The 13,335-nt window shown below is 37.8% G+C and overlaps 1 protein-coding gene across 4 annotated transcripts in view; it reads right to left on the minus strand.

Annotated features, from left to right (window-relative positions):
- Positions 1-482: 482 nt before the first annotated feature.
- The window catches only part of LOC119907381 (ras/Rap GTPase-activating protein SynGAP-like), a 44,132-nt gene continuing 31,279 nt past the window's right edge, over positions 483-13,335 (minus strand). For 3 of the 4 annotated variants that reach the window (XM_038725129.1, XM_038725132.1, XM_038725130.1), the window contains 5 exons: positions 11,385-11,930; positions 10,948-11,109; positions 10,394-10,605; positions 7,966-8,038; positions 483-5,492 (listed from right to left, as the gene is read on the minus strand). In XM_038725129.1, the coding sequence (XP_038581057.1) occupies positions 5,454-5,492; positions 7,966-8,038; positions 10,394-10,605; positions 10,948-11,109; positions 11,385-11,930 (1,032 nt within the window). In that variant the 3' untranslated portion in view covers positions 483-5,453. The remainder of the gene's footprint in view (positions 5,493-7,965; positions 8,039-10,393; positions 10,606-10,947; positions 11,110-11,384; positions 11,931-13,335) is intronic. The other variant, XM_038725131.1, reaches the window with a different exon arrangement.

The following is a 13,335-nucleotide window of genomic DNA, read 5'->3' on the forward strand; positions in this document are numbered from 1 at the left end:
AATGGAGGGTCACACTGACAACTTCATAGGACCTACAGTATGGGAGTCAACATTACTCAACCACAATGTTACCAGCTTTTATTTGACTATAAAGAAATATTAATAGATTTGTTTGGCCACTTGTGGGCAGCAAAAGAAACTGAAAACAACATCTGGATTTTGTTCTATTAAGTTGATACAGTGAACATGTTGGCACAAACAGTTGCCTGTTTACACATCCAGTAGATATAGGCCAACATTAGCATTCAAGCTTAAGAGAGGAGCATTGACTGAGGCGGTCTCTTTTGGATTCTTCTCCACTCTTTTAGGGCTTTATCACAAATTATGTAAATACTTTATAAAGTATGTATTTATAAAAATCTTTACACTTTACACCCTGTCTTCAAAGAATTTAATGGAAACCCAATGCTTAGCTCTATGTAACCCAAATGTAACCATAGCTTAATTGGGTACTTAAAATAAAAGATCTTCAGTTTGGGATTTATTAATTTATTTAAATCACTCAGAAAAATCACCTGAAAAATGAATACATTCCCTTTGTTCAAACAAAACAAATGATATCAATCAAGTATACTTACACTAATAATAATAATAATAATAATAATTACAAGCGCAATCATACCTACAATAACTACCATTATAAATAAAACTACCAACATTAAACATCCACCATACAACATCAGGGGACTGGAGGGTATGGCTTATCCATGGGGCATGGCTTATTTCAAAAGAAATGTCAAGTAAATTAAGGTATTACATCCAGTAGGCCCAATTCAAGTCAGAAACCCCACCAACTATATATTTGTGACACAGATCAATTGTGCAGAATGATAGCTGCCAAGAAAAATACTTTGTTTCATTCTAAAATTCTATACATCCATTTTAGAAACATAAATATGTTCATAGATGTTAAATACCCTTATTCAAAATATACAAGATCTCTCATTTCATTTATTAGGTCCTGCTTTAGCTGCAGCAAAGCGGCAGTTATTCTCCCTTGGGTCAACAAAAGGTTCATACATCCTCTAAAATGTCATGATTCTGTAAACATAAAGCACTTCTTCAATTTTATTTCTTCAAATATTCCTCATCAAGTTTTATAACACTGGAACTGTTTTTCATTTGGACCAAGAAACTCAAGAAGCTCTTGTTCCCTTTTTATGTAACAAATAATTCAACAGAAGGTGTAAATTAAACTATTTATATGGATGAGGCGAGGGCCAGGAACCAACCAAAATAAGAACAGAGTAGTTGTCTTAGCACAGACCCCTCATTTCATGTGCTTTTTAAAATTGTATTTAGCTTTAATGGTCACTTAAGATTGCGTTTCACTATTTTTGTGCATTTGGCATTAAAGATATCAAAAGTTCTTGCTAGCAATATCTCCGTGTTCCTTGTAACACCTGAGAGTCTGACGAATATCTGGAACACAATCTCATCCTGTGATTAAAAGCATATTTGTATGAATGCAATGGTAACGGCACTTAAATACAATAGTAAACCCTGTGATGGCGAAAGTTTTATATATAGGAAATTCTAAAATGGCAATGAACAAGCAACCAAAAATTTAGCCTGATTTTGCATTTGGTAAGAGAGAGAAAATTGGACCTTTTTGTTAACACTGTGCATTAAATTAATGGAGGTTTTTAGTCACATGGAATAAAGTATCCTATCAGGTTGTGGTATAAATCACAATAAGGATCCTTAATTCCAACAGAGAAGGGAGATGAGGACAGGATTTCAGAGGTAGCACACTGTACCACTGCAGCTAATACAGAGAGAGTTTTAAGAATGCATGGGCATATCGTATATTTTTATGTCTTTATAAACTTTTTTTTCAGATAATGGATTGCAGCTTCTCATAAAATGAAAACAGAAGTGCAGTATTAACATTTCAAAATACTGTATTGCAATGCAGGCCAAACAAATAAACGCGTGTTTCAAAAGAAGATTACTTAAAACTGCAATCCAGTATTGTTGAAAGCACCACTGCTATTTCGGTTTCACAAACATAGTCGAGATATTTTAATTTGTCTCATTATTCTACAGAACAGAAATGTGGGAAATTATTCCGCTCTCATCCCATGAACGCAATCATACCATAGCACTGTAGTTTCTGGATTGCAGCATTAAGAGTTTAAGAATATAAGAATCCGTTTTTTTTACCACAAGTTCAACATGCCTGAAGGCCTACCCTTGATTTGAATACATTTTACATATAAGAATAGATATACATTAAGCTATTTTATACATTTCTGGTAACATAAACATATAACTTTGTATCATTGATATTTATCTTGAAAAGAAAACATCTTTTTAAAGGCAAGAGGTTAAGATAAATTATATCAAACATGAAATTTGTAATATAAATGATTCTGACTAACATACAGAGTTAACCAACACACTGCTTATTAATTCATCACCTGACTACAAAAAAAGGACATTTAATATACAAAGTTTACAAGTTTTTTTGTATTGGCATTGTTATTTTGGGCCCTGTGGCACAGACTGTAAGGCAGTCAGATCCTATGCACATATACTACATATCCCTGCTTGGAAACTCTTTATTGTTCTGTTGTTTTCACGGTCTCTCCTCTTTTGTTGTCTGCGATTTCTGTTCATTTCTCTCAGTATTTCCATGTTGTATAATGCAAAAGGCTGAATGCCACCCTCTTCTGCAAAAAACGGAAGAGTCAGCAGGTTGTATTTAAAAAAGATGCCTTCCAATAAGAAAGCCATGTCCCAAGTTTTTTTTGTACATTAGAATAATATCTGACAACAAACTGACTTACTCATCCTCGCATTTAAAAAGCACATGCAGAACTGTTGCACATCTATGCTTCAGAAACATTAAACACAACAGATGAGTAATTCACTACTTGCTATAATATGATTTGTTTCCAGTTGCACATAATGTTTATAATCATAGTTATTAAAATGTATTTATACAGCACTTTTCAAACCAATGTTACAAAGTGCTGTACTTCAAAACATGAAAAGGCTAAAAAGATAAATAATGAAAATGGCAGACCATGATTTTTTATTTAAAATTTTTTGAAGTTGAATCATTACTTTACTTTACTGAGGCTTGGTTAGTTTAGGCTGGCTTTAGACTAACACTGTCTCTCAGATGTAACTGTCCATGAGACAAGCATTCATTAGAAACTGTAGATTAAAGATGAGCTGGAGTCCTGCTGTTGCTATCAGAAATGCAGCTGTCAATATTATCTTTCAGAAATTTCTGATTGCATAACCTGTCTTAAAGCTGGAGTGCGGGGCTTTTACATATAACTGAACTTGAAGAGCGCTTAGAGAAGAGAGAGGACTGAGGGCAGACACGGATGTCACATTACTACTCTTGGACAGGTTGGTATTTGTAGAAGTAGGTTATGTAACTATTAAATTTACTCTACCTAAATAATAGATTACTGTCTTGGAACTGTGGACATTTCTCTGTATTTTTGTAATTCTGAACACGAGTGAGAGGCGAGCTCAACTGTAGGTATATTTAACCAGCATGCGTCGACAGTGTAATTACCCTTACTGCCAGAAGGGGAGACAAAAGTTCCGCACTGCAGGTTTAAAGACCATGTTAAATAGATATAATATAGTTTGTTTTCCTTCATAAGGGAAGGGAGCACTCCAGTGACTTAGTATTGCACTTCCATTAAGTTAGAGGCCTTTATAAAAAGAACTGAGGCAGAGATATCTGGACTCTTAGAACCCATTTACACCTGGAATTAACCTGTAATCTGGATGTCCTAACTGGTTAATGAAAATGCATGTAATGCAAGGTTTGAATGCATTCAGTGCATTGTGATCGCATCTCCACCAGGTGTAAATCACATCCGTACAGTGTGACCACATTCTTCAGAAAAAAAAAATGCAGAACAGGTTGAAAGTTCACCTAACTTAGACTCTCTCCACTAGCTTAAGCTGCCCGCCAAGTAGTAGCAGTAGCTAACAACTCTTTCCTTGCAAAATGTGATTTAGAAATTACTGAGCAAACAAACATGGCATGGGATGTGCCATGTTTGTTATTCACCACCCCAGACTAATTAACATATTGAGATCCGTAGATTAATACAAGGTGTAGATGCAAAATGCCTGCTTATATGGAGATACAGATCACATGATAACACCAAATGTAAATGTCGCCTCTGTGCCTAGCATGGGTCACGCTCCAAAATGCTGGATCCTACATTTCCCATAATGCAACCAATAGCGTTTTTTTTCCTAGCCCCTACTGCCTGGTTAATGCCGACGTCAGTCAAACTCCACACCCGCAGTTTGTAACGCAGACTTTGTGTTTTAAATGTAGAGACTCCAAACCCAAGCTGAGATGTTAGATTCTCAAAGCTCCTCCAGAGCCACAGAGGACATTATAAAACTGTTTCCACAGGCTGAGAAGTCCTGTAATGCATAAATTGGTGGAGTGCCCCTTTAAATTGACACAATTATTCTTTCATGTCAGGTTGTTCTGTCTATTATTTACGAAGCACTTTGTATCACTGCTTTAAAATGTCATATATTCTTTATTATGATTAATATTATTATTATCACAAAGTGAACAAAACACATTATAATCTCAGATTTTCATCTTTTCAGATTTAATCTCAGATCAGTTTTTGTAAAGTATTTCCATTATTAAAAAGGTTTAGTAGCTTTAAGATATAATTCTTCTATACACAGAGTCAAAAGAGTGTTGGTCTGGCTTTACACTGTGAGCCGGAAAATGTAACCAAGGAGAAGATTTAGATTGTATTTAAAGCAGTTAGTTGATTTTAGGATTTGTTTGGCATCTATTCAGATGGGATGGCGGTACTATAAAAGATGCAAAAATCATAATGATGACCACCTTTGTAAGTGAGAATATGTTACTAAATGATTCAATCAGAATCAAATAGTAAAATAGGTCTTTGCTTGGGCCCTGTATCCGAGGATCATGGATGGCAAATTATTTGACAACATGTTTGTTGTTAATCACAGGCGTCACCATGAGGAGATATTGTGCTTTTAAAAGCCTTTTCAACATTTTGTCTGCAGCCACTTAGGTGAGAAGCGAGTGTGCTGCTTGTAGCGGGGAAATTCATGAATCCATCTTCATCCCCAGTGTTTTCCGCTTCTTCCGATTAAATAAAGAAACTCGATAGGTTCAGTATTGCCATTTTTGTGGCATTGGCTTATATTTCAGTCAAAATGTGTAGAAGATTTTCTGCACACATTGGTCCTCACGCTAAACTGATTGTCATGTTCTGGTACAGGCAAAGTTTAAATATGTGCAAAGTTTTTTTTTTTTTTTTTGTTTTTAAGAAGGTTGTGAGATGAAGCCTCCAGTGGTCCTGCTGGATCCACTACAGAGCGTCTCTTCATGGGTTTTTGTAGGAGGATCAGAATCAGTCTTCTTACACTCGAGTGACCATCATGAACTCTGGTCACTTTGGAATTGACAGTCAGGATCCTGGGTGGCCACCATAGCCCTGGCAGATAGACTGAAGGGAGAAAAAAAAATGCATGAAATTATTTCCATTTACAACTTCGAGAGAGCACAAGTTTGAAGGAATAGTTAAGACATTTTCAGAGAGTTGGATGAGAGGATCACTCTCCAAGGTACCACTCTCATGTCTGTATGTTAAATATGCAGCTGGAGCCAGCAGCTAGTTAGCTTAGCTTAGCATAAACACTGGAAACGGCTAGCCTCGCTCTGTCCAGAGGTAGAAAATTCTGCCTACCAGCTCCACTAAAGTTATTTGTAAGTAAGTTTGCTTACTTCATACAGCTGAAATGTAAAAATTGATGATCTACTAGCTTACAGGATGTTGTGCTGGAGTATTTCTCGGCCAAAGTGATTAGCAGGCAACCAGCGGAGGCTCCAAGAAGTTACTGCTCCTGGCCAAGAAACAGTCCAGCAAATAACCTAGCCCCTTGGACAGAGCCAGGCTTACTGTGTCCTTATTTCCAGTCTTTGTGCTTTGCTAAACTACAAAAACCAGCTGCTGGCTACAGTTACATATTTAACATACAGACATGAGAGCGGTATAGATCTTCTCATCAAACTCTCAGCAAGAAAGCAGATGGAAGCATTTCCCAAAATGTCAAATTATTACTTTAAATCTTAATTCTCTATTTTTGGGAAAGAACTGTTCACACTAACACAGGAATTAAGACTCTCCCAAGCTGAAGGAACAGCATTTCTCAACACTTACTTGGACTATTAATTTTATTTAATGGGACTCCAATAACTCAAACATTCAATATTGGCCAGACGGTGGGGTGGTGATGGCGCAGTGGATAAGACGCATGCCTTTGGTGTGAGAAACCCGGGTTCAACTCCCTGCTTAAGCAAGACACTTAACCCCTAGTTGCTCCAGAGACATGCAACCGCTTACATATATAGAAATGTTAAGTCGCTTTGGATAAAAGCATCAGCTTCATGTAAATGTAATTCCTTCAGTTGGCAGCATTGTAAATTCCTTTTTGATACTAACAATGAACTAGCTTTTGTTATTTAAATTATGCCAAATAAGAAACTAAAAAACAATCATATTAATAACCAAGGTTTTCACACTGAGATTTGAGGCATTTAAGAGTTCAACCTTAATATTCACTGTTAGTTTGGTAAACAGCTAAAAGATGCCGGTGACAGTTACTCCTGATGATGGCTAGCTTGAGTGGGAGGCTGTTGGAGTACAGTCATACAGCAGCAGCATCAGACTGTTGTCTCCAACTAAATCTCAGCCTAGCCGGGCTCAAACAGTTGGCTATTAGCAGGTAGGTTATTTATAAAAATCACTTGGCCTAAAGATACCTGGTGATTTAATCAAATATATCAAGTATCTGTACGGCTAAGCAATATCTGCCCACAGTGTTGGGTCAGTGATCCACCTGGACAAGGGAAGACCGAAGGGTAATGATGGTTGACAGGTCAATCTTAATTTATTAAGGTATCGCGAATGCTCAGGTTCACACAGGCAAGGTAGTAAAATAACTAGAAGACATGTCTATAAAACAAAGGTTTGGTTAAAACGAAATGACTGTACAAACACAAGTGAAATTGCATTAAGGGATCTTTGGTTTTCCCCTAAAAATGGGAGTGGCCATGACATTTTACAAACTACCGTATATGCCAGTCTGATCCATCACAAGAGTGTTGTTTTTATAGCTATGACTATAATTTGAGCCTAAAAGGATGGCTTGCAAACTAATCCTGCTTTGCAAACATGAAACTTCTAAATTGGGCTGCAGAATTTGGACATCTCTTTTCATCACATGCTCATAGTAAGTCTGGTGTAAAAAAACAATTACAATCTCACAGCAGACCCAGTACAGAAACACTTCTATATATGGTTTGAGTTAGCAATAGGCAATTTTGTCTATTTGTTTTGAGCTGAAAGGAGGTAACAGTGTATTTCAAGGATAGCAAATGTTTCTCCTGAGTTATTTCAGCGTAAGCGCGGCACACACAGCCTCTTCACCTGCGTCACAATCCAGCCCACATGGTGCATTCACGAAGCTGAGCCCTGCAGAATTATTGTGACGCTGCTGGTGAGTCACAGTCAAGGTTTTCTAATGATCAATGCGTTCTGTGGTATAATAGCTATCTTTTTGTGCTAAATAATATTCCGTTTCAGTGTTGAAGACTTGCTATTCCTTCACAGAGACAAACTAGATTAACTTATGTATATACACATTTAAACCCCATCCAGCTCTTGATTTTTAGGATCAGCACCGTTTCCATTCTCCCTTCAGGCATGTGCAGTAAATGGTGAAATGTTATTTCAGATGTGACATGAATGTGCTTTTGAAAGATGGGAATAGGTGAAGTGTATGACAGCTGCAAACTTTTTTCCCCTGCACTGGTTTTGGCAAAAGCTTTGGATGTGATGCAAGAAGTATGCAAACTGTTTTAAGACATGACTGGTTTAGCAAATAGGGATGATAAAAGATGTAGACACAGGCACAAACCTGGTCTGTGAGGATTCGAGGCTTAATATCAGGAATGGCACCCCCTCTCAGCTCATCTTCCACAGCCATGAGTCTGACAACAGGGAAATAGACACAAACATCCCGGTTGACAAAAATAGAGTTATGAAGCCGGTGTTCTTCAAATTTACTGTAGGATTATGTGGCCATATGATGATATTAAGGTCTTGACATGTATCTTGTTACATTCAGCTATCCTCAGAGCTTCCTGAAGCTGAATCTGAACTGTCTTCAAAACCATCCAGGCAGTTCAAATTCAGCTGTTCAGATATAGAACTTGAAATGAATGTGTGCGGGATAGTTAAGTGTGCAACCATCTGCGCTATCTGTACTCAAAGGATTTTTTTTTTTTTTTAACTGAAGGAGGCTTTCTACCAAAAGAGATGAGATGTGAGCTCTGTACACTCCAGTTTTACAAACCTTTGGCATTCAGAAATAAATTGAATGTGCTGCACAAAGCATTTCATTGGGTAGGAACCCCACTTTGTTCCATGAAACAAGTACATTCCCTTTTGTGGCTACAGTCAGAATAAGTCTGGCTTGGCTTCTTCTGCCCTCGTAAACTAGTTACTGAAATAAAATAAAACCAATTGAAATGAATTTGAATTTAACCTTATGAAGTGTTTCATATTAAGTATGAGACTAATGGGTATGGTTTTTGGTATTAGTTGTGATATTTAAATGACCTACATTTAAAGTAATAATTCCACATTTTGTATACACTTATTTGCCTTTGAGAAGATCACTACCACTCTTTGGTCTGTGCGTTAAAGGTACCCTGTGGAGGTTCTGACCACTACTTGTGCTTTGGAGCAATGTGTTGATGAGTGAGTCCAATGATTATGAGTCCAATAGCCAAGTTTCCTTACAAATGTAGCACAATCTGCAAAAGAAAATGCAAATGAATGTGCCCGTTTCCATCCACTTCTATTAATATTAGGAGTTGAACGCATCAAGATCCAGCCGGGTGCCATTAAACCATTGCAGAGGAATAGGGCGCAACAAGATGATGTAATAAAAACAGCGCCAGTCAAACCTCAAACGGTGGGGAAAAAATGTAGAAAATATGGCATTTCTGTTTGTGTATTTTATTAATTTTAGGAAGGTTGTAGTCTCCTCATCATTTCCCCAGATCTGTTGTTTTTGTCTGCAGCTATTTTTAGTCTCTTCACTGGAGCGAAAGCTTGACGGACATTGAAGTCCAATGCTTCATGTGCACCATGATTACTTTGCTTTGTTTCCATTGTACTTTGTCACATTTTCTTTTTATTTATACACCAATATCTCCACATCAGCCAAGCATAAAAACTTAATTTCTGCATTTCCACACAGGTGTTTAAAGTAAAAATTGAAAAAGTGCATAAATACAGGTGGATGGAAACGCACATGGAGATGCACATAAATATTAACATAAACCCGGCCATGCATGGACTTTGGTAACACGATACAAATTCATCTGTCAATATAAACTGTTTACAAAAAAACCCTCCACAGGATACCTTCAAGTGTGGAGCTCAGCCAGGAGGTAATTTAGTATAAAGACTATCAGCACCTCTAAAGCTTGCTAATAAACATGTGGCACCTCATTTTTTTAATCCAAACAAAAAAAGAAATGTAAATATTGTGTGGTTTTAGAGGGGAGTTTCTTTCATTTATTTGGACACATCCACGCTAGCTGTTTCCCTCTGCTTCCAGTCTTTATGCTAAGCTAAGCTAATTTCCTCCTGGTACCTGTAAGAGTGATTTCTATGTTCTCATTTAACACTCTTAGAAAAAAAGCAATTAAGCATATTGCACAAAATGTTGAAATATTTCTTTGAATAATAAAATGGATACATATGATGTCATGCAAGTTTTATTACAGTGGAAAACTTCAACTTTTAATTATATTTTGTGAGGAGCCTAAAAGTTTAGTGAAGACTGACAGATTCTTCTTCCTGCACTGAGCAAAGATATGTTCCACTGTCAAGTGAGTCACAAGTCTGAGTACTTATACAACAGACACTTTTAACCACCTTTACTTTGCATGAATTCTCCATTTTGTTGCAGGACTTAAATATTTGCTTTTACAGCTGCACTAGATTACTTGCTACACAGGATCGATTGTTGTTACACAGTAAGTATTCAGTCAGTCATTGCCTGACCAAGTCCCATGAATGTGAGTAGCAGTAACAGGCTGTCGCGAAAGTCTCCATGCCAAATACACTATTTGTATATGATATAATATAAATAATCTTGATTTAAGGCATACATTCAAAAGATATTCTGCCTTTCAAGTTTTGCATAAAATCCTATTTTATGATTCTTATTTTTTTATCTTGGTAGTAACTTGAGTGACACATTTGATGCAATAGATAAAGCCAAGCAGTAACTGGCACATCCTTATTTCTGCCATTTTTGGTTCATTCACCTGGTGATGATGCCTTTGATTTGACAGTCCTTCTCCATTTGCTGCTGCTTTAGACGGCGTTCACTGTCTTCCAGGCGGTTCTGATACTGCATTAGGATCTTGCTTGTCTGCTGTTCCTGCGACATAAGTCTCTGTTCATATTCTTCAAGCTTGCGATGAGACATCTTCAGCCGCTCCTTCAAGGAATGTATCTCTTCTTCGTACTCTTTAACCTGAAATAAACATAAAGTCACTTCACCTGTGTCGTCACAGTGAATGATGAGTGACTTTACCAATATAGACACGGCTCTCTAGCACAGCTCTCATTATGCTAAGAAGTAAGTGGGATAAATGTGCAGACAAAGCTGCAGTGGAATCGTCATACGCTTAAATGTGTGCAATCACACATTTCAATGCTGTGCATAGACAAGTCTTTCTAATATAGGAAAAAGTGTGAGGATTATTCATCATAGCAAATGCACAACAGTCACAACTATGCAACTTCTGTGACAGCATTGATATATTGTTGCAATATGGCAGAACAGGTTGAAACAGTGTCAAAAAAGTGTGCTGACCCTCTCTAGTCTTGACTCATCCATGCTCTTAGAGTACTCTTTCAGCTGGCCCTCACGGTCTGGCCGCAGACTCTCTATGTCAGCAGAGAGGTGAGGCATGTTGGACACCCAGGCGACTGTCCGTTCGTTGAGGGCCGAGGTATTCAGAGTCGACTGAGAACCCTGAAGCAACAACACAGGCCAGTCATGCTTTAAAATCATGTCTTCATCTTAGAAGTTTCTTGATATTTGACTTTTGCTGAAATATCTATAGATAATAATTGCCATACAAAGTATCCAAATTTGGTCTTTCTCTCATTACCATTTATACAAATAACAGAAAACATGTTAATATAATGGCATACGTTGTAAAGCTTGTGTTGTCACAGTAATAAATATTCCTTCTGTACAGTTTTGGAGCTCCATTTTAAATAAAAAAACTGTAGTTATATACTGACCTGTTTATTTCCTGGTTTGAGCAGATGCTGCTGTGGCGGCTGCAGTTGTGATGGTTGAGACTTCTTGGTACTTTTTGTGGGTGTGTCTGTTGACCCCTCTGCAGCCGCTGACGGACCCTGGTTCTCTTTGGCAGAGCTCGTCTGGTACGGGAGTCCAGGAGCTGGACTGTCTGTCACTGAAAGCTGTGAGTCCTGTTGATGCTGTTGTTGTTGCTGTTGCTGTTGCTGCTGCTGCTGTTGTTGTTGTTGTTGTTGTTGTTGTTGATGTGCCTGCTGCTGAGTTTGGCGATGTTTCGGCTGACTGCCACTGAAGTTTGTGTCAGAAGAGTCGAGAAGGAGGTTCCTGCTCTGCGGCCGAACCTTCGGGGGTGTGGCGGTGGCTGGAGTGTTAATGGACCGCTGTGACTTGAGGTGTTGTGGCTGGGCAATGGATGTCTGGCGGACATGGTGAACTGTAGTAGGTGGTGTGGCCAAAGAGGCAGGAGTGCCCGTCCCAGTGGCCGTCTGAGATGCGACTCCCATCATGTGCTGCTGCTGCAGAGACTCCTGAGAGGAGAAAATAAGGTGGCCGATAAAAAACAGACATGATGAAGAAAATTTACCAAATGTTTACTGAAAGCCATTATATGTACAATTTGAAAATATCGAACTTTGATGCCCCCTAGTGGTGAAATCCAGACACATCCAGAAGTGCAAATGGTTACCACATACCCCCCACGGATCTGAGTCTTGAACACCAAGGAATACACTCACTGCAACAATGTTTTAGCAGATTTTTCTACAAACAACAACATATGCCATCTGAATAATTTGAAAGATGCTATAAGTACATCGCACTGTGACTAGTAACGATGGACAGATGATAGGTAAGGCAACCTTTCCACAACAAGACCATGCAAAGTGCTTTACATAAGACAATAAAAAGGCAGATAGGAAGATATAAAATATGATGTCATATAAAATAACAAATGTATTTTTAAAAAAGTAAGACAAAATTGAAGATGATGAAGAATAATAATACAAATGAAAGGCGTAGTTACAGTGCTGTGCAAAAAAATATGAGTGGAATAGTCCTAAATTTGACTTATCTAGAAGCAGTGGCAAACAGAAAAGTTTTGAACCTTGATTTGAAAGAAAAGTTGGAGCAGAACTCAGCAGAGCAGGTTTTATGAGTTTCCAGATATGTGGTGCATCAGAACTGGATGGTGATGTTTTGTTTTGACTCTGGGAACAGTAAGTAGACTTGTCCCAGCTGATTTGAGAGGTCTGGATAGTCATGAATGTGTTTTGGCCCTAAACCATTCAGTGCTTTATAAACCAACAGCAGTATGTATACATGTTGATGTATAGCTGTAGCTAGATGGATAGATGGATGGATAAAGCACTGCCCTGAAACACCATCTGTATTAATAAGCAGGAGGCTTGTGATGTTTGTTCCATTAAGGCCCACGCAGCAGGACAGAAATAGCTCAAGACTACATGACAGTATCATTAAACACTTTAATTTTGCTCAGGCATACTGTAGTAAATGTATCAGTGTGAGGGAGTATACCATCAAGTCATATTTTCAAAAAGGTCAGTTTAAGTTTGTTTCATTAAAAGCTGCTGAATCCTACTGAACTCCATCAAAGAAGTGACAGTTTAATTAAACTTCAAAATGTGGGTTCCCATGTGTTTTAAAACAAGTTGGATTAATGACTAATTGTATGTGTCATAATTGTGCATGTATTATAAAATAACATTTCTCCAAATTTTACTGAAAATGCTCAACCTTCTAGTACACACTCAAAAAACTAAGTCTGGTCCAGTAAAAATGTGTCTAATTATGTGTAGTATCAATATTTATGACACTCTTTTCTGCCCTGTTTTGACCCACAGTGAGTTTTCTTTCCTATTGAAGCAAGGACATGCAGTATGACTGATGTCAAGCACCCTACACAGTTCATCAGAG

The sequence above is a fragment of the Micropterus salmoides genome, unplaced genomic scaffold, assembly GCF_014851395.1.
Source record: "Micropterus salmoides isolate LMB-PRFRI ecotype aquatic unplaced genomic scaffold, ASM1485139v1 Ms_hic_scaffold_17, whole genome shotgun sequence".
Classification (NCBI taxonomy): Eukaryota; Metazoa; Chordata; class Actinopteri; order Centrarchiformes; family Centrarchidae; genus Micropterus; species Micropterus salmoides.